This window comes from Dermacentor albipictus, unplaced genomic scaffold (genome assembly GCF_038994185.2).
Source record: "Dermacentor albipictus isolate Rhodes 1998 colony unplaced genomic scaffold, USDA_Dalb.pri_finalv2 scaffold_31, whole genome shotgun sequence".
In the NCBI taxonomy this organism is placed as follows: domain Eukaryota; kingdom Metazoa; phylum Arthropoda; class Arachnida; order Ixodida; family Ixodidae; genus Dermacentor; species Dermacentor albipictus.
In genome coordinates this window covers 1,232,134-1,252,549 of record NW_027225585.1, presented here as the reverse complement: position 1 = coordinate 1,252,549, position 20,416 = coordinate 1,232,134, and the positions used below count along the sequence as shown (strand labels likewise).

At 46.6% G+C, this 20,416-nt stretch overlaps 1 protein-coding gene across 1 annotated transcript in view; it reads left to right on the top strand.

The window, feature by feature from the left end:
• Positions 1-20,416, top strand: part of LOC135909884 (uncharacterized) — a 234,741-nt gene that overhangs the window by 111,815 nt on the left and 102,510 nt on the right. Inside the window, exon 5 of the mRNA XM_070529808.1 lies at positions 4,552-4,884. Within this exon, the coding sequence (XP_070385909.1) occupies positions 4,552-4,884 (333 nt within the window). The remainder of the gene's footprint in view (positions 1-4,551; positions 4,885-20,416) is intronic.

Sequence of the window (20,416 nt, the reverse complement as noted above, 5' to 3'; positions counted from 1 at the left end):
GGTCCCAAGACGGAGCCTTGAGGAACACCTGACTTCACGGCGCAATGCGGGGATGCGGAATCGTTAGCTGTTACAAACTGGGTACGGTTGTTGAGAAAACATTCTATCCATTTCAGAATATTAGGGTCGATATTAAGAGTACTAAGTTTAAGAAGCAGTAAGTGATGAGACACCTTGTCAAACGCTTTCGCAAAATCTAGAAAGATACAGTCAATGACTTGGCCTTTGTCTAAAGTGGAAGAAATGTTATGTATAAACGATATTAGTTGTGTTTCGCAGGAGTAGTTTTTGCGAAACCCATGCTGAGATGAAGTGACGAAAGAGTTGGATTCAAGAAATGAGACAAGATTGGAAAATAATACGTGTTCAAGGATTTTGCAAGGCACGCTGGTAAGTGAAATGGGTCTGTAATTGAGAGGAGAATGCGGGTTACCTGATTTCAACAGAGGGACCACTTTCCCCACCTTCCAGTCTGCGGGCAAAGTTGAGCACTCAATAGAGTGGGTGAAAAGGTACATAAAAAATATAGAGGAGTAGACAGCAGTATTCCTCTAAAATTTCGAATTAATTTCGTCGGCACCACAGGAAGACGATAGTTTTAAATCTTCAATTAACTTCAAAATCCCCGCAAAATTGACAAGTGGATCCACGGGAAAAAAATCTTCTTTGCGCATGTGCGGCACTGTATCAACACAGCAAATAGAAAAAGATTTCGCGAAAGTGTCATTTAGGACATTGCAACATTCTGCATTGCTCTTGGTGTTACCATCCGTATCTGTAAGAGATGATATTTTTTCTTTTTTATTTGAACAGTGCTCCAAAGTTTTGACGGATTCGTTGAAAGGAGTGAAGGTAGATAGGTATTAAAAAACACATCCTTCGATTCTATTAATGCGGTACGATAAGCATGCAGCGCACTAGAAAATAATTCCAACGAGTAGATGTGCGACTGCGTTTTGCAACAAGGAAAATGCGTTTTTTCTTGTTTGACAGTCTTGTTAGTTTCGTGGAAAACCAAGGAGAGCGTTTCTTTCCGTAAAGTCTGCGTAGTGGCACATTTTTAGCGACAAGAGACATCGCTTTGTTTTTAAACAAGTTCCATTTTTCTTCCACGGTACGGCTGAAAAATTCTGGAATACAGCCATCAATGAATACTGCAAGCTCATTATTAATTGCAGTGTAATCCCCGCTCGCATATTCTCTAGTAAATTTTGCATTGTTCTTCTCACATCTAACGGGGCCTGTTACAAAAAAATGCAAAAAACAGTGATCGCTTAGTCCTGGGAAACAAGTTAAAGAATGCACTAAGTTTGGTTCAGTAACAAGGATCAAGTCTAGAGTGTTAGATGAAGTAGTGCCAGCTCTTCTTGGCCTGGAAACAAGTTGTGCCTAAATTTTAATCTTACGCAAGTTAAGGAAAGATTGACTTTCTGTGGACGTACCGACAACAAAGGGTGATACCGAAGTCCACCTTATTTTGGGGAAATTGAAATCGCCTAAAAGGAATAACGGTGAGTGTGGAAATTTTGAGACAAGAAAATTCAGAGTGTCATGCAGTTCATCGCAAAAAGTAGATGGTGCACTTGGCGGCCGATAACACGCACAAAGCAATATATTTTGGTGGTTTATGACAATACGCACACAAACCAATTCTAAAGACGACGCAAGTGGAATCCTATAAGACACTATATTGTCGGCGACGGCAATTAAAACACCACCGCCTGATTTTAGGTTGCGGTCATGACGGTGAACAACGTAATTCTTCAAAAGAGTACGCATTTGGGCTGGTTGGTTCATGATTCTGAGCAATAAAAACAGCGCTAAACGACAGGACGAGTGAAGGGACAGCGCCGTTGTCTGTGTCCCTTCAATCGTCCTGTCGTTTAGCGCTGTTTTTATTGCTCAGAACGTAATTCTTGTCACAGTAGAACAGCTCTTCGCTAAGAATTTTATCGGTCAACCAAGTCTCGATCAATACAACCACGTCAGCGGCACATGAATCGAAAATGGATGCTAGAGCTTCACGTTTATTAACTGCACTTCGCACATTCGATAATAAAAAAGAGAAATCACGACAAGGTTGGCTGCGTGGCCGGTGCCTAATTTCTGTTAAGAAAAAGACGCGTCAGAATGGTGGTTAGTAGCAGTGGACGATAATTCAGCAGTGCAGGGAACATTGCCCAATTGAAGTTCACAGACACTGTCGTTATCAGGGTAGTAAATATAACATTTTTTGTTGATATATAGCTTGTTGTATTTCACAGTGAAAAATCGACCGCTTTCTTTGCCAAAGTCGTACAGTTTAGTTCTGACAGCTCTAGTTGCCTTACAAAAATTTTCACTTACGGAAACACCAGTTGTCTTTAGCTTATTTTTAGAAGAAAGAATCGTTTCCCTTAGCTTAGACGATAAAAATCTGACAATAATTGGCCTGGACTTGTTGGGGATAAAACGGCCAAGTCTGTGTGCACTGGAAATGCAGTCATCGCTTTTATTTAGGTTCATGCTTAATGCTGAATTTAAAACCGAGCAAATTTTCTCTTCTGACTGCGCCCAAGTTTCCGCAGCGCTATCTGCTACCCCGTGAAATATTAAGTTTTCGCGACGTGAAAGGTCTTCAAATTCATTGAGCCGTTGGTTCAATACGGCCACTTGCGGCACGAGGCTTTTACCATGTTGGCCTTCAGATGTTCGAACGCATTGTTCAACTGCCGAGAGCCTGTTGTCGATATCGGCTATTCGTTGCTCCATTGAATATTGAGCCTCTTTGACTTCACTCAAGGCAGTCATCACTTCTTCGTGTTTAGAATCAAATTTGTCGTGTAGCGATTTAACAAGCTGTAGCAACTCCTTGTTAAACAGGTTAGGATATTGTTTAGGGGGTCCAGGGTTTAGCTCTACGTTGCCGGACATAAATAACAACTTGGAAACAAGAACACGTTCACATGCTCATTGGAACAATACTTGTGGCCCTGGAAGCACAAGCAGCCAAGTATTGTTTGACTTTTTACAGAAAAGTTGAGGTGCTGTTCTCACCTGCATCCAAAAACGAAAATGTGTTTGAAGCATGTTATCGGCTGCAGTGCTTCCATTCCCACTGAAGAGGCGCCAGCGATTCCAGCTACTTTTAAGGCGTGCCGGCGTTGATGCGTCTGTCGATTTGGCAGCCGGAAATGACAGCGCTTCGGTGAGGCATGGCACGCTGGCATGGAAGAAGGCTTCAGTGGCCTCACAGTGGAACGGGTCCTCAGTCGACCGGTCGGGCGAGCTGGTATTTGCTGCCGGAATAGCCAACACCTGCGCATGGGCGACGCCGATCAGGTTCTCCCACGCAGCGAATCCGATGAATATCTGCATCCAAAAACGAAAATGTGTTTGAAGCATGTTGGCGGCTGCAGTGCTTCCATTCCCACACAAAACATTCCCACTCATGTTATTCAAAAAGAGAATAGAAGGGAGGAGTTATTAAAATGCACAGCAAATAAAATGTCTTCGAAAAAAATAGCAAATCAAGCCGGATATTCTCAAATACGAATAAAGGGGAATGCATACAGAAGCAAATATTTTCGAATATGAGCTATTTCTACCAACCGATAGCAAACGTGGTTTGAAGCCTTAACTTTGCTACAATTGAGATTCTCAGCAGCTCGTAAGTCAACCTCAACTGTCCTGTCACTCTCAGCCCACGCACGACGGGTCAGTGTTGTGTTTCACTGCTTTAAAGAGTTTATTTTGGTTTGGATGAGAGACGCCTGCATCTCGGCATTAGCCAACACTTTGTTTTTTGAGCTCAAGCTCCTTCAAAACGGCGGCAGCACGCTTCCTTTCCCATTCATTCCTCAATGCGTAGGTCCTTTCTGTTGCCGTGGTTCTTCAGCTGCGTAGAACGACAGAAAGCTGAGCTAGTTGGTAAGGATTCATTATGCAAAAAAGAAGTGTTGTCCACTTCTCTACTCTTGTGTCCTGTCTGCACGCCTCACTTCTTTTTTGCATAATGAATCTTCAGCTGCGCGTCCGCTCCACGAACCATTTGAAGCGTCCTCTTAGTTGTACGGCCAACGTCCGATTTTTCGGACTCCCTAGGGGCCGCGAAAACGTCCAAAAGATCGGCCAGTTGGAAAAAAAATAAATTTATTTCTTTTTTTATTTACAATAGCCCTAAAAGCCCTCGAAGGAGGGTATTACATAGGGGGGGGGGGGGGCTAGAAGAAAAAAACACTAGTGTACATTCAGGTACAACATACATAAAAAGAAAAACATTTACAAGAGATTTTTTTCCGCTCAACAAGGCAGTGTAGTTATCATTTGCACCAAGAAACAAAAAAGAAAAGCTACGTACATAAAACACCAGGAGCAAGCAACAACTCACAAAGCATCCAAATTATTAGGGAAACACACTTAATAAGAACACTCAACATTTTTAACAGCAAGTCAAAGTAGTGCAAATTGTTTCCTTAAATTTGGCTGTGATTTGGCTATGGCTTAAATTTGGCTAGTGGACACGGCAGCCCTGCCGTGACGATGTCACCTAAAGTGCCTTTGTATGTGCAGGTTTGCGCATCGATCCTGATTCTAGCCTCCGCCACATCGCCGGTTATGGGGGACATTGGACGGCAGCGCTCCGATTCCCCTGCTCCGATCGACGAAATGCTGTGGCAGCTTCCTGGATTCATCGCCGACACCCATCGCCGTGCACCAAATATGACTGATCATCGCCTCGTGGAAAACGACCCCTGCGCACCATCGATGAGCACAGTGACGTCATACCATCGTGATACGTCACGGATCCTGCCAGCTATAAATCTGCTACCGAGACCTACGATCATCAGTGGACACGGCAGCCCTGCCGTGACGATGTCACCTGAAGTGCCTTTGCATGTGCAGGTTAGTGCAAAAAGATACGGTTTTCGTGGTGATTACCTTTGTCTAGTTGTGCTGCCGTGTCCACAAGTGCTGCTTGATTGTGTCTGCGACTGTTTGTCAATGGCATGCATACTGCTTAAACTTTCAGGGCATGTAGAGGAAAACCCAGGGCCTGTTTCTGAAGCCACCCTAAATGAAATTCTACAAACCCAAAAAGATGTTTTGGCCAACGTTACTCAAATTCAAGAAAAACAAACTTCGTCTGAGGCAGGTATAGTGAAAATGCAAACAAGATTCGATTCCATCGAGGCAAAACTCGTGGTCCTAGAGAAATCCCAAATAAGGCTATCAAATATTGAGGCTACTATGAGTGATTGTCAGGCGGAAATCGCTGCACTAGCTAAACAAGTCGATGGCTTGGAAAATCAATCCCGGCGTAGCAACCTGATTGTAAGAGGTATGCTGGAAGAAGAGAATGAAAACGAAGAAACATTGCTGAGAAAAGTAAACGACGATGTTTTTGAGGCAAAACTCGGAGAGAGGCTAAGTACCATTGAGAGAATACACCGTCTTGGTAAGATGAATCCGGGTAAGCATCGTCTTGTTATCCTTAGGATTGGTGATTTTAGGGAAAAAACTAAGATTATAAATAATTGCTTCAAGCTTAAAGGAGGGAAAATAAGCATTTCAGAGGATTATTCTAAAAGAGTGCATGATATTCGGAAAAAACTCTGGAATACCACTGTTGACGAAAGGAAAAACGGGGCCAAGGTAAAGATGGTATTCGATAACATGAAGGTGAACAAAATCCTTTACGCCTGGGACGAAACTATGAAACAAAGGTACAAATGCCATACCCTTTCTGGGAGTAGTAATTGACGCAGGAACAAAGGGTCAAAACCGTTCAAAGTGATAAATGTGAATGCCAGAAGCATATTAAATAAACTTGTAGAATTAGAAAGCCTAATCATAGAACATGAACCTCAGCTAATAGTAGTCACCGGAACTTGGCTGCACAAGGATGTACTCGACACTGAAGTCACCCGTCCTAACTATAAAATAGTAAGAAGGGACCGAGAAGACAGAGGGGGGGGGGGATTTGCGCTAATTATCAAAGACAACATAGCATTTTCTGTACTTCCAGATGTGAATGGCGTAGAAGCGCTATAGGTCAAGATAAAATTATACTGTTGAGGGGGTTTATTCGGCTCGTAGAGCAGCAGCGACAAGCTCAGCACCAGCAGGTAGGGCGCAGCCAGCGAATGAACCGGGTACGTGCCACGCGATGGCAACGGGGCTTTTCAGCCTGCCGATCTTCTTCGTCACAATCACCCCCGGAATGGAAGAGTAGCCATCCTGGCGACCTAGGAAGAGGTGGGCGGATCGTAATACTGCTTCAGCCGGTCAATGTGCACAGTCTCTCGCCCCCGACGACGCAGATCAGAAGATGGCGATACGGGTTCGACCACGTAGTTCACTGGTGATGTTTGTGCAACCACGCGGTAGGGCCCGTGGTACTTCGGGAGGAGCTTGGACGAAAGGCCAGGAGTAGCAACAGGCGGGACCCAAAGCCACACGAGTGAGTCGACGGGGAAGGGGTGAGGGGGAGGATTGAGGTCATGGCGTTCTTTTTGGCGGCACTGTTGAGCAGACGTCAACGAACGGGCCAGTTGGCGGCATTTCTCGGCGTGCTGAGCAACCGTAGCAACAGGTGAGCATTCAGCAGGGTCCGGCCGGTACGGGAGAACCGTATCAATGGTGCTGGAGGGATGGCGGCCGTAAAGCAGAAAGAATGGTGAGAATCCGGTAGTGGCTTGAGAGGCAGTGTTATATGCATAAGTGACGAATGGAAGTACAAGGTCCCAGTTGGAGTGGTCAGATGCAACATACATTGATAGCATGTCACCAACAGTTCTGTTGAATCGTTCTGTTAAGCCATTGGTTTGTGGATGATAAGCAGTAGTAGTGCGGTGAATAATTTGGCATTCAGATAAGAGTGACTGCAGGACATCTGAGAGGAATACGCGGCCCCGATCGCTCAACAGTTCACGTGGTGCGCCATGGCGGAGAACGAAGTTGTTTAGTATGAACGAGGCGATGTCTTTTGCTGATGCGGCAGGCAAGGCGGCGGTTTCAGCATAGCGTGTCAAATGATCTACGGCGACAACAACCCATCGGTTGCCAGCGCCAGTAGATGGAAGAGGCCCATATATATCAATGCCGACACGGTCAAATGGCTGAGCTGGGCAGGGAAGTGGTTGGAGAGGTGCGGTGGAGAGATGCGGGACACATTTGCGTCGCTGGCAGGCAATGCAGGAGCGTACATATTTATGGACGAAGGTGTACATCCCTCGCCAATAATATTGTAGGCGAAGCCGTGTGTAAGTTTTTGACACTCCGCCGTGACCACACTGCGGGTCAGAATGAAAAGCGGAGCAGAACTCTTTGCGTAGGTGGCGAGGCACTACTAAAAGCCATTTGCGGCCGTCATTGTGGTAGTTGCGGCGGTATAAAAGTCCGTCCCGGATTGTGAAATGCTGCGCCTGTCGGCGTAGCGCTCGAGGTGCCGAAGTTGCCGGAGGACTTGACAAAAAGTCAAACATCATGACGATCCATGGGTCTTTTTGTTGCTCCGATGCCATGTCCAGGATGTCAAGTGGTGAGATGTCATGTCTGTCGGTAGAAGTGCTGCTGTCTGAAGGAACTGGGGAGCGCGAGAGGGCATCGGCGTCGGCGTGTTTGCGTCCAGAGCGATAGACGACGCGGATATCATATTCCTGGATTCGGAGGGCCCACCGAGCGAGGCGGCCCGACGGGTTTTTTAGGTTGGACAACCAGCAAAGAGCGTGATGATCGGTCACCACGTCAAAGCGTCGACCATAGAGATATGGACGAAATTTTTGAAGAGCCCATACGATAGCCAGGCACTCTTTTTCTGTGACTGAGTAATTGGCCTCAGGTTTCGTAAGGGCACGACTGGCATAGGCGACTACGTATTCGGCATTAGTGTTCTTGCGTTGTGCGAGCACGGCACCAAGGCCCACACCACTGGCGTCAGTGTGAAGTTCTGTAGGTGCGCGGGGATCAAAATGGCGCAAGATTGGCGGAGACGTGAGTAGGTGACGAAGAGTCGTAAATGCATCATCGGAGCCTTCCGACCAAGCAGAAAGTTCATTGTCGCCTTGGAGAAGTTGGTTTAGTGGTGCGATCACAGTAGCGAAATTGCGAACGAAGCGTCGAAAATAAGAGCATAAGCCAATGAAGCTGCGTAGTGCTTTCAAGGTAGTGGGCTTTGGAAATTCGGATACGGCGCGAAGTTTAGCAGGATCAGGAAGAATGCCTTCTTTGGAGACAACGTGGCCTAATATGGTCAGTTTTCGAGCTGCAAATCGGCACTTCTTTAAGTTAAGCTGAAGACCAGCATTCCGGAGACAGGTCAGAATTTGATGTAAACGCCGAAGATGGGTCGGAAAATCAGGAGAAAAGACGACAAGGTAGCAGAGGTAGCAAGGTCGTCGAGGTAGCAGAGGTAAGTATGCCACTTCAGGCCGCGTAGGATGCCGTCCATCATGCGTTCGAAGGTGGCGGGCGCATTGCACAGACCGAACGGCATGACAGTGAATTCATACAAGCCGTCTGGGGTTACAAACGCGGTTTTCGAACAGTCAGCGTCAGCCATGGGCACCTGCCAGTAGCCAGAGCGGAGATCTAAGGAGGAAAAAAACTCCGCTCCTTGCAAACAGTCAAGGGCGTCGTCAATACGTGGCAACGGGTAGACATCCTTTCGGGTAATCTTATTAAGCCTTCGATAATCGACGCAAAATCGTATGGTGCCGTCTTTCTTTTTAACTAGGACGACTGGTGATGCCCAAGGACTACTAGAAGGCTGGATGACACCGCGATTGAGCATATCGTTCACCTGGTCATTGATAACGCCCCTTTCAGTCGCCGATACTCGGTAGGGACGCTGTCGAATTGGTGCATGGCTCCCAGTGTCGATAGTGTGCGAAACAGTCGTTGTGCGGCCGAGTGATGTTGCTTGGCAGTCAAAAGACGAAGAGAAGCCTTGGAGCAAGCGAAGAAGTTCGGCGCGCTGCGTCGTCGTAAGGTCACTGGCAATAGCTGGCGTAAAAGAACGCGGCAGGGACTGAGGAGGCGATGCCTCGAGAGCAGCAAGATAAGTGGAGTCGTCCATCGTGTCAAATATTGAAGATGAGGTCAGTGGCTCAGCTCTGCCGAGGCTTTCACGGCGGCGTAAAGTAATTGGTTCAGCCGATGGGTTGGAGACGCACATGAGAGAGGCACCAGCTTTGAACTCGAGGACGGCGAACGGCAGTGGTAGTGAACGGCGGCGAACTAAGAGTTCAGACGGAGCGAAGAGTACTGTGCCGTCATCAACAGATTCGCAAGAGATACTGACAAGAGTGGATGACCAGGCAGGTATAACGGTGTCATCTGACACAGCGATTTTGCGACAATGGTCCTCATGGTCAGTGAAAATATCGGTCGAAAACTGAAAAAGGTCGATTTCAGCGCGGGCGCAGTCAATGATCGCATGATGTGTGGAGAGAAAGCCCCAACCTAATATGACGTCGTGTGAACATGATGGCAACACGATGAATTCTATAATATAGAGGACCTCCTGAATTACGACACGAGCAGTGCAGGCGCCGGATGGCTCGACGTGCTGCGCGTTGGCAGTTCGAAGAGACAGTCCAGAACGCGGCGTCGTCACTTTTCCGATCTTGCGGCAAATACGGGCATCTATCGCTGAAAGTGCAGCGCCGGTGTCGACAAGTGCTAGCGTCAATGTTCCGTCGATTGCGACTTCAATAACATTCTTCGGAGAAGTGTGAGGCCTTATACATTTCGCTGGCACCGCAGTTCTCGCCTCCTGAACTGCGATATTTAGTTTTCCTGGCGCAAAGGGCTCCGCCGCCGGTGCATGGGGGAAAGCGAGCGGCGGCGAGGAGAAGGTGAACGGCGAGCGGCGGAGAATGCGGTGTCGACGGCAGAAGGAGATTCAAAGGCGGCCGAATAGTTGCGGCGTTGTTGGAAACGTGGTGCATACGGACGCACATTGTTCGGGACGTGCGGTGTGAGCAGGCGACAGTGACGTGCCACGTGTCCAGCACGGCCACAATAAAAACAAATCGGACGGTTGTCTTCCGTGCGCCAATGGTCTTGTGGTCGTGCATAGTTCACCAGTGGACGAACTGGAGGGGATACGGGTGGGCGCAAAGGTGGGCGAAGGGGGCCGTAGGTCTGTGGCGCAGGCCTCATCGCGACGTCGGCGTACGTCAGGGGAGCGGCCGTCGGAGCCTGTTGAAGAGAAGGCGAAATGTGGTCTGCTACCTGCTCCTTGATGATAGATTGGAGACCGGGCGCCAACGGAGTACTCGGCTGGCCGTGTGTAAGTGTAATCAAGGAAAGCTGACGAGCCACCTCTTCACGGACGAACTCCTTGATCTGTAGCAGCAGCGAAGTGTTATCCGGGGCTGCACCCAAGCTCGACATTGAAGTGGCCTGAGGTGTAGATTGGCGGGTGGCTACGCGTTGTTTGCGCAGTTCGTCAAAGCTTTGACACAGACTGACGAGTTCAGAGACCGTCGAGGGATTTTTCGCCAACAGCATCTGGAAGGCGTCGTCTTCAATGCCTTTTAAGATATGGCGGATCTGCTCGGCATCAGGCATTGCGACGTCAACGCGATTGCAGAGGTCGACAACATCTTCTATATAGCTCGTAAATGTCTCCCCGCACTGTTGCGCACGGCCACGCAAACGTTGCTCGGCGCGAAGCTTGCGAACTGCGGGGCGCCCGAATACCTCTGTCACGTTAGTCTTGAAGGCCGTCCAAGTCGGCAGATCACGTTCGTGGTTGCGGTGCCACACGCTGGCGACACCGCTCAAGTAAAACGACACCTAATTAAGTTTTGTGGTGTCGTCCCAGTGGTTGTGGATGCTCACCCGGTCGTAGTCAGCGAGCCAGTCTTCGACATCATGGTCTTCTGTACCACTGAAGATGGGTGGGTCGCGTTGCCGCAACGGGCCGGGGCAGACCACGGTAGTCACCGGGGCAGCGGGTTGTGGTTGAGGTGGTCCTTCTTCCGGCATTATGAAGACGGGCTGCAGTGTCCGATTACGAAGTTCCAGAATTCTGGTTGTACCCAGCAGCTCCACCAATTGTAAAGGGGGTTTCTTCGGCTCGTAGAGCAGCAGCGACAAGCTCAGCACCAGCAGGTAGGGCGCAGCCAGCGAACGAACCGGGTACGTGTCACGCGATGGCAACGGGGCTTTTCAGCCTGCCGATCTTCTTCGTCACAATACAAACAGTGTTCATTGGGGGTGTTTACAGGGCTCCAAATGCTCCGTTGGACGTCCCGGTAAATCTACGAACATTTATGGACACTTACCTGCCTCAGGATAGTAGGACAGTGTTACTTGGAGATTTCAACCTACCCGGCATTGACTGGTGTTCGCAATTACCTGGAACACGAGGAGTGCCTTGTTGTGAGCAGTTACTTGAACTGGCTTTTTGTCATAATTTAGTTCAAGTTGTGTCTGATTACACAAAAATATGTTCTACAACATCATCCATACTTGATTTAATTGTTGTTTCCGAACGAATACAAAGTTCTGTCTGCGAATGTGAAACACTGGAGGGCTTGTCAGATCACAGGATGGTTCTGTTGTCATTAAAGGCATCACCAGATGTGATAAGTACTTCGTCCAAAAAAAGTTTCTTTAATTTTTATGACGCTGATGACGCTGCTGTGATAGACTGTCTTGATTATTCATATTCAGATTTTATGCAGCTGTATGACTTCGGTGCTAGTACAGACCAGCTATGGGAATTCTTTTCGGAATTAGCAGAACGGTGCCTTAATCACTTTATTCCTAAGAAAACTAAGCGCACGAATAAAAAGAATCCCTGGATAACCAGAGATATACTTCATCTCAAACGAAGACTTAAACGCAAACGTAAGGATTACTCACCCAACCCAAACCACGAAAATAAACTATGTATTCGCCGCATGAGTGAGGATTTAAAGAGACTTCTTGAGGAATCAAAAGAGAGATTCTATAATGTGACGCTCACAAAATTTCTTTGCGAGTCACCTGGTAAATTCTGGCGCTATATAAATCCGTATAAAGTTCTGCACCCTGCTCAGACCGAGGAGAACGCCCATAAGCGTGCCGAAGATATTAATCTATATTTTTCATCTGTTTACATACGTTATAATGGTATACTGCCTCCTTTCAATGTTGACACTGAAAGACCTCCTATTACTGATTTACAGATCGACGAGCAAGGTTTTCTAAATCTGCTATTACATATTGACATTCAGAAAAGCCAAGGTCCAGATCGTATCCCTAATGAGTTTTTATATAGATACGCTGAATGGGTATCTAAATACAAAAGGATAGACAGTTGGGCGAGTTGGTACGGTAACATGATTTTGGCTTCTAGCGCGAAGTGAAACACGGACACAGAAAGGAGCAGACAGGACGAGCGCTAACTCTCAACTAAATTTTTATTGAAACGAAGAACATATATATATATAGATGATTGCAAAAACCGTAGCATCAGAACATGACAATGTAAAAGCATCAGTTAAACATGTCAGTGGGTATGGAAGTCAAAGAACAAAAATTATTTCAGATTACTACACGTATTGCGAAGGTACTGGAATTCGCAATCTAACAGAGACAACGAAGCATGACTGACGCAAGCGTCTCCTAATCTTTTTATGTGGAAAGCCTCGATAATTTCCCTCGTGGTTTGGCATCTGTGTCTAGAAAGAATTTTTGTGTCTTCAAAGAAAGGTTTGCATCCACAATCGAAACAATGTGCAGCTAAATGTGATGAGTTAGGGTTGTTTAGTGAATGTTTGTGTTCTTTTAGCCTAATGTTAATGCATCTACCACTCTGTCCAATGTAAGCTTTCCCACACTCGAGTGGAATCTGATAAACTACGCCCGTGTTGCAAGGCACTAAAGGGGACACATGTTTAACTCCGCAATCATCTTTTCTTTTTTTGCCTTCCTGTTCAAGTCTCCTATTTATCAAAGGGCACATGTTAGCCAACTTTCGTGGGGCCGAGAAAACGGTACTGACGTCATACCTATTGGCCACATTCCTTAAACCATGGGATAATCTATGTATCTAGGGTACTACAGCAAACTTTGTTTCTTTTTTCTGTTTTTCTTGTTTCTTACCAGGGCTTTTAACCCATTTTACAAGTTTTTCGCAGGTTAGTGATAATAAATGCACGGGATAGCTAGCCTTTCCAAGCCTTTCTATCTGTTGTGAAAAACTTTGTTGCATATTGTGTGGACATGATTTAGTAATGGCAGACCTAAGAGTTGAATAAGTATCCCCTGTTTAACAAGTTTAGAATGGCAAGAAGAAAATTCTAGCAGTGGCTTCTTGGCCCTAGGCGAATAATGCCAACAGACATGCTCATCCTGGAACGTTAAGCGATAAACCTGGAACGTTAAACGATAAAAATTTAGTTGAGAGTTAGCGCTCGTCCTGTCTGCTCCTTTCTGTGTCCGTGTTTCACTTCGCGCTAGAAGCCAAAAAGGGTATCTAAATACTTGTCCAAAATTTTTCAGTCTTCTTTTAGTAGCGGATGCTTTCCAACTGACTGGCAGCGAGCAAAAGTTATACCGGTTCATAAAAGCGGAAATAATTCTGTTAGTAATTATCGCCCGATCTCGCTCACTAGTACAGTTCCGAAGTTACTTGAACACATCATATCCAAACACCTGCTCGGCTATCTCGACCAGCATGATATCCTGTATCATCGTCAGCATGGCTTTCGAAAGGGACTGTCCACGATTACCCAACTGATAGAAATAGTTCATGACCTCGCAGAAAGAATAAATTCACGTGGTCAAACAGACATTATCTACCTTGACTTTGCAAAAGCATTTGATAAAGTTTCGCCCCAAAAATTGTTATATAAGATTAATGCGGTCTTTAAGAATCAAACACTCACACAATGGTTTTCTCCTTATATATCCTCCCGTGAATAGTGTGTAACTGTTAGAGGTTGTCAGTCCAACATACTTCCCGTTGCTTCTGGCGTACCGCAAGGTAGCGTCTTAGGCCCACTCCTATTATTGATCTTTATTAATGATTTACAAAGTAACATTGATGTTCCATTAAGACTTTCTGCAGACGATTGTGTGATGTACAGTACCGTAAATACAGTTGATGTTCAGATTAAATTAAACTTAAACCTGCAAAGAATAGTGAAATTGTATAACGACTGGCAGATGGAGTTAAACTTTAAAAAGTTTGTGTTCATGTCAGTAACTAGAAAGAAAAATGTTCTTGCTTACAATTATCAAATCAACGGTTATATGCTTGAAAGAGTCGATCAGTATAAATACCTAGGCATAACATTTACATGAGATCAACGATGGAATACCCACATTGAAATTGACATTTCCAAAGCTTTTAAAACACTATGGTACCTGCGACGCACTATGCACAGTGCTACTCCGGATGTAAAGTGCCTCGCTTACAAAACGCTAGTCAGACCGATAATCGAATATGCTGAAGTAATATGGGATCCTCACACAGCAACTAATCGTCACAAGCTTTATAGGATTCAGCGACTCACTGTAAGGTTTATCTTTAATAAATACCGTCGGAACCATTCTTCAACAGAACTCTGTCAACAAGCCCAACTACCTATGCAAGAAACCAGAACCAGATATGAAAGACTAGAAACTCTTTACCTCATTATCAATAATTATCTTAAAATAAATAAATCACATTACTTTGAGACCAAAACTAATGAAGCATCAAGGCATCGCCATAGTAAGTTTATCCCATTACCCACTATAAAAATAATTGTTTCAAGTTTAGTTATTTTCCCCGGACTTGTAGGGACTGGAACTCTCTTCCAGATTCTGCTGTTCGGTCGACATCATTAGCTGAATTTCTACGCCACTTAGATAATTTCATCTATGGCACTAGCATAGGGCGATGAGGTCAGATTGCTGCTGTATAAGATTGCTGTTCTGATTTCTGAGTGACACATTTTTGTTTTTGTTTATGTATGCATTTCACGAGATGATCTTTTTTTTTCCTTAACCAATGTATAACTATGGTGTTCAATATGTTCTGTACTACTTACTTTGCTGTTCAGTTTCGTTTTTTTCCACTCCTGTTACAGCCCCTGAATGAGGCTGACAGTATTAATAAATGAAATGAAATGAAATGAATGTCAGTTCCCATGGCTATGTATGAGGGTAAATCGTTCCAATCGATGATAGTGCGTGGTACGACGGATTGAGCGAAAGTTGTGACCGACACAAAATGCGTTTCGCTTTGTTAGGGTGATCGCGGCGAGGAAAGATAATCGGCGGTGACTGAAAAAAATCATCACGAAGTGAGAAGTAATGGAAAATTTCATAAAATAGTGATAAGCGAGAATGTTTTCGACGAAGGCTCAAGGTTTGCAAACCGGCACGTTTCCTTAAAGATCTAACGCAGGTGGATGTTGAATAATCTGAAAAAATAAATCGAACAGCAGGGTTCTGCAGGGCTTCAAGGTTAGAGGCTAGATATACCTGATGGGGATCCCAAATTGCCGCAGCATATTCAACTTTCGGACCAATGATCGTGATATATGCCTGTTTTCGCACGAGTGATGGCGCTTGCTTGAGGGTTCGTTTAAGTATTCCAAGAGTACGGTTAGCAGCTGCCAGGGTTAAATTGATATGGTGATGCCACGTTAGGTCAGACTGGAAATGAAGGCCAATATATTTGTAGGAAGTGGAAGACTCAATCGTGCTGTTATTAATGAAGTAAGTGTTTTCAATTTGAGACTTTCAGCCGTTAAATGTCATTAACTTGGTTTTAGAGATATTAAGCGACATTAGCCATTTGGAGCACCATAAGGTAATTGCATCAAGGTCAGAGAGCAAGCATTGGCGATCGATATCAGACAAAATTGTGCGGTAAATTACGACATAATCGGCAAAGATACGAACCCGGGACGTTACGCAAGGAGGAAGATCGTTAATATATATGAAGAAAAGTAAAGGACCTAACACGCTGCCCTGCGGGAGACCGGAAGTAACGTGGGCAAAAGAAGAATTGTAGTTGTTAGCGGAAGTAAACTGGAGCCTGTAGGAAAGAAAAGCTTCAACCCATGCGAGGACGTTAGGGTGAATGTTAAGGCATGCAAGTCTGAGAAGTAATCTTTGGTGCGGAACGCGATCAAAAGCGTTGGAGAAATCAAGGAAAACCGCATCTACTTGTAAACCAGTGTCAACGGATGAGCGTAAGTCATGAACAAACCCTGCAAGTTGAGTTTCACAAGAGTAGCCCTTGCGGAGACCGTGCTGATACTGGCATATTATGTTGTGGCTTTCTAAGTATTTGGCGATTTGGGAGTGAATGACGTGTTCCACGACCTTGCGTATGATACTTGTTAGCGAAATAGGCCTGTAGTTGCATGGTGAAGAACGGTCACCTGACTTGAAAAAGGGTGCTACCTTGGCTATTTGCCAATCATTGCGGATAGTGCCTGTCGCGAGATCTGAAGTGAAGGCGCTAAAATGACGGAGGGCAAAGAAGAAACACACACACACACACACACACACACAGGGCGCCTCTTCCAACAATGTTTAATCAGGAAAAAATGCCACTGATTTATACTCGGAGCGCAATCAGTTTCTCAGGGCGCATTCGCGTTCAGGTAAAGCAGTTCTTTGCGGGACAGTGATATGGATGCAACACTTACGCAGTTATCAGCTGCTTCAATGATTCTTTTGGCCTCAATTATTAATCTAACCCATTTGTCATGGCTTCTGGCAACCACAGCGCAGGCGTGGAAGTCTGGTTTACATTTGCAATTTCTACAATGAATTGCCAGGTGGCCCTCCCTCCCATTGTTCACTTTGTTATTGTGTTGCCTCAGCCTGTCATAGAGGCACTGCTCTGTTTGGTCCACGTACTTTTTACCACAATCTAAAGGAATCTCATAAACAACTCCTGCCTGACAATCTACGTATTTGTTATCGTGTTTAGTAGCACAGGCCGGTGCCTTGCGGGAATAAGGGTTGGTCATTCTACAGAGCTTAGAGAGCTTGCACGGGGCAGAAAACACGACATTTACGTTAGCTCGCTTTGCAATCTTTTTCAAATTATGCGAGATGCGGTGTATATAGGGTATGACAGCAACTTTTTCTTTTTCACGGGGTCCAGTTGGCGGATTCGTGACTTCTTCAGGATTGTTTCCGCTACGGACACTAAAACAGGTTGCGGGTAGCCTGCCTCTTCCAGGCGGTCAATCTGCTTAAGAAAACTCGCCGCAGCTCGATGTGGACAGGACTTCTTAAAAACATTCAGTAGGCACACGTTAGCAATGCTGCGTTTAACTAGCTTAGAGTGAGAGGAACTGAAAGGTAGCAGAGGTTTAGTAGCCCGAGGTTCATACTGCCAAGAGACGTGGTTACTTGCTAAAAACAATCTAAGATCTAAAAACCTGATGGAGGAATCTACCGAAAGTTCGTGGGTCACTTCAATGGGAGATAAAGTCTGCCTGAAGGTTGTCAATGTTTGACTAACGACCAAGTCGGCGTCACTGCAATTTTTATCTACCAAAATTAGGAAGTCGTCAACAAATCTAAAAACTTTGACTACGCTACTACCCTCGAGACTGCTAGAAATGGTTCTGCCAGCACGAGCTAAAAATAAGTCACTCTGGATCGGAGCTAAACACGACCCTATGCAGACGCCGCTCTTTTGCAGGTACAAACGACTGTCCCATTCAATATAGGTGGAAGCCAGGTAATGTTCTAGCATAGCCAAGAATTTGTCTTCCGGAATACCAGCTTCGTTCTGAAAAGCCAGGGAGCCGAAACTATCAATGCCTTTCTGGACGCACTGAAGCAATTCTTCTTTTGGCATGCTATAGTATAGATCTTTCAGATCTACAGAAAAGGCCTCTAATTCTGTTTTTGTCTGTCTTGACAAGTACTCGACTACTTGTGCAGAGTCCTTTACTAGGTAAGGGTTGTCTACTGTTAGAAGCTCCAGCCTTTCTAACAGAAACGCAGGTAAACATTTCTGCCACGTATAGACGAGAAAACCATGGCCAGGCGGCGCTGCTGCGCCTCCTGACAGCGCCCCAATGTGGAAACGCCAAGCAGCGCGGTCGCGTCGCGGCGTAGTCTCCGCTTTGTTTACATTGTGCCGTCCGCGCTTTTCTTCGTTGCTCGTTCTCACGGCGCTCCGTTTTCGACGGCGGCAGATCGCCTGCTTGCGCAACAGCGATGCGAAGATTGCCGTGCGGTTTCAAGAAGGTTGCCGACGCCGACAGCTTTTTTTCGTGGCGGCAACCTCATGATAGGGGAGCGTCTGCTTCCGAACGTGTACGGCGTTGAACGAATTGTGGACGGTGATGTGAGAGTGAAAGCCAAGTGCATGTCACAGGTGTCCTACAAGATCGTAGACGACATCGAGTTAGAGGTACGCACCATGTTCAGAAATTTAGCCACTTCTATTTCAATTACAACATAAGTCACACTGGCAGCAGGAACTTCTGTTGTCATACTACTCGATGACTGCAGATCCATTGGGCTGCTTCTTGACGGTTCCGTCACTTCACAAAGGCATGTTCTGGAGTCTGTTTCACACGTGTCTTGCTGCTGCTCAAGAGCTGTGTCGCTGCAGTACGAAAGCACATGTCCCGGTGGTGCTGAGTGCTGAGAAGACTTGTGATTGCCATTGGTCTGTTTGGTGCCGCTTCCATCTGCATCGCATATAAATGAAACAGTATGTGTGCCTATTCGTTGTGGCGATAAAATTACTCCCAATAATACATTTGCAAAGGTAACGTTCCTGTGATTGTGTGCATATATTATTATTCGAAGCATATTAACGTAGGTTTCGGGCCTTCGCGCGACGCCCGGCGGTGGCCACCATTGACCCTGAAGTGGGGTCACGTGACATGACGTCACGTGATGACGTCACACAGGCTGCAGATGGGGCCTCATATCGCGCCGGCGGTGGCCACCATTGACCTTCAAGTGACCTTCAAGTAGGTCACGTGACATGACGTCACGTGATGACGTCACACCGGCTGCAGATGGGGCCTCATATTGCGCCGTCGGTCCCCTCCCGGCGGTGGCCACCATTGACCCTGAAGTGAGATCACATGATGTGACGTCACGTGATGACGTCACACCGGCTGCAGATGGGGCCTCATATCGCGCCGTCGGACGTCGCCCGGCGGAGGCCTCCACGCTTCAGTTTGCGCCGTCGCCCGCGACGCAGCGGCGGCGCCACCATCGCTGCATCACGTGATATGTGACGTCACGCCAGAGATGAAGCGGCGCGCGCCCGCCGTCGCGTCAGTCTCTGTGCCCGCAACCGCGCCAGCGTCTTTGCGCCGGGCGTATATGCGGTCAAGATGCCTCCAAACGCTAAGGATACGCTAAGGTTAAGCCCAGTGGATGCTTCGCATCCACTGGGCTTAACCTTGATAAGCCTGCAATTTTTTTCTACAAGAGTGGTACCACTACAAGTTATGATACTTGCACACTTAGATACTTAGAAAGCATGGGCAAACAACAAACATAACGCGCACGTCTCGAGTGGCTGCTTTCCGATCTGCCGCTTCCCGACGCACGCGACGACCGCGGCTTGCATTAAATACGGTCTGCTACCACATAAAAGTAGCGCGCGGCCCCTTTCGTTACCTGCACAACTAGTAATTTAAGTTGCAGCGTTTGGAAAAGGGAAATAATTATCTTGAGCTCGTCCATGCCGATCGCGAGGGAAGGCACAGTGCAATCAAATAAATTCGGCGGTTCTAAGTGCCAAAACCATGCCAAAACCACGAAATCATTATGAAGCCCGCTGTAATGGGGAGTCTCAGGAATAATTTTAACCTCTGGGGGTTCTTTAACGTGCACAAAAATCAAAGCACACGGTAACAAGGGTGTTCTTGCATTTTGCCCCTATCGAAATGCGGCCGCCGTGGCTGGGAATCGAGCACGCGTCGTAGAGCTTAGCGGCGCAACACGCATGAATTTACCGCTAACAAACGGCGGATGCCACCACAATTGAACAACGCGACACGACTAAACAAATGGCCGAGCACTAAAACAGGCATATGACTATTCCACTTTCAAGATATTACACGCGAATGCGAAAGTATGAGACTTACTTGACTCGGCGCACTGCAGTTATCCACGCTTGTCATCTGTCCTTCTCGTACCACTTCCCAAGAAATCTGTAGAACTTCACGGGCGGCGTACGACCTTTAGTGTTTTCGAGGCTGCTGTGGCAATCAACAACACATCAGTATTGCGTGCCGCCTTTCCTGGCTGATGAGGTCACACTCGGCATCGCAAAAACCACGCGCACGAGCGCTCCTGCCGTACAGAACGCGGGCGCGCGCTAGCGCAGCGACGACCCTCGAAACTTCCATCGGTCCGCTAGGGGAGCATTCGGCGCTGGTGCCGCGCAGGCAAAGTTTAGGTTGCCTCGTCTATTGCGCTCCGACACAGACACAACTAC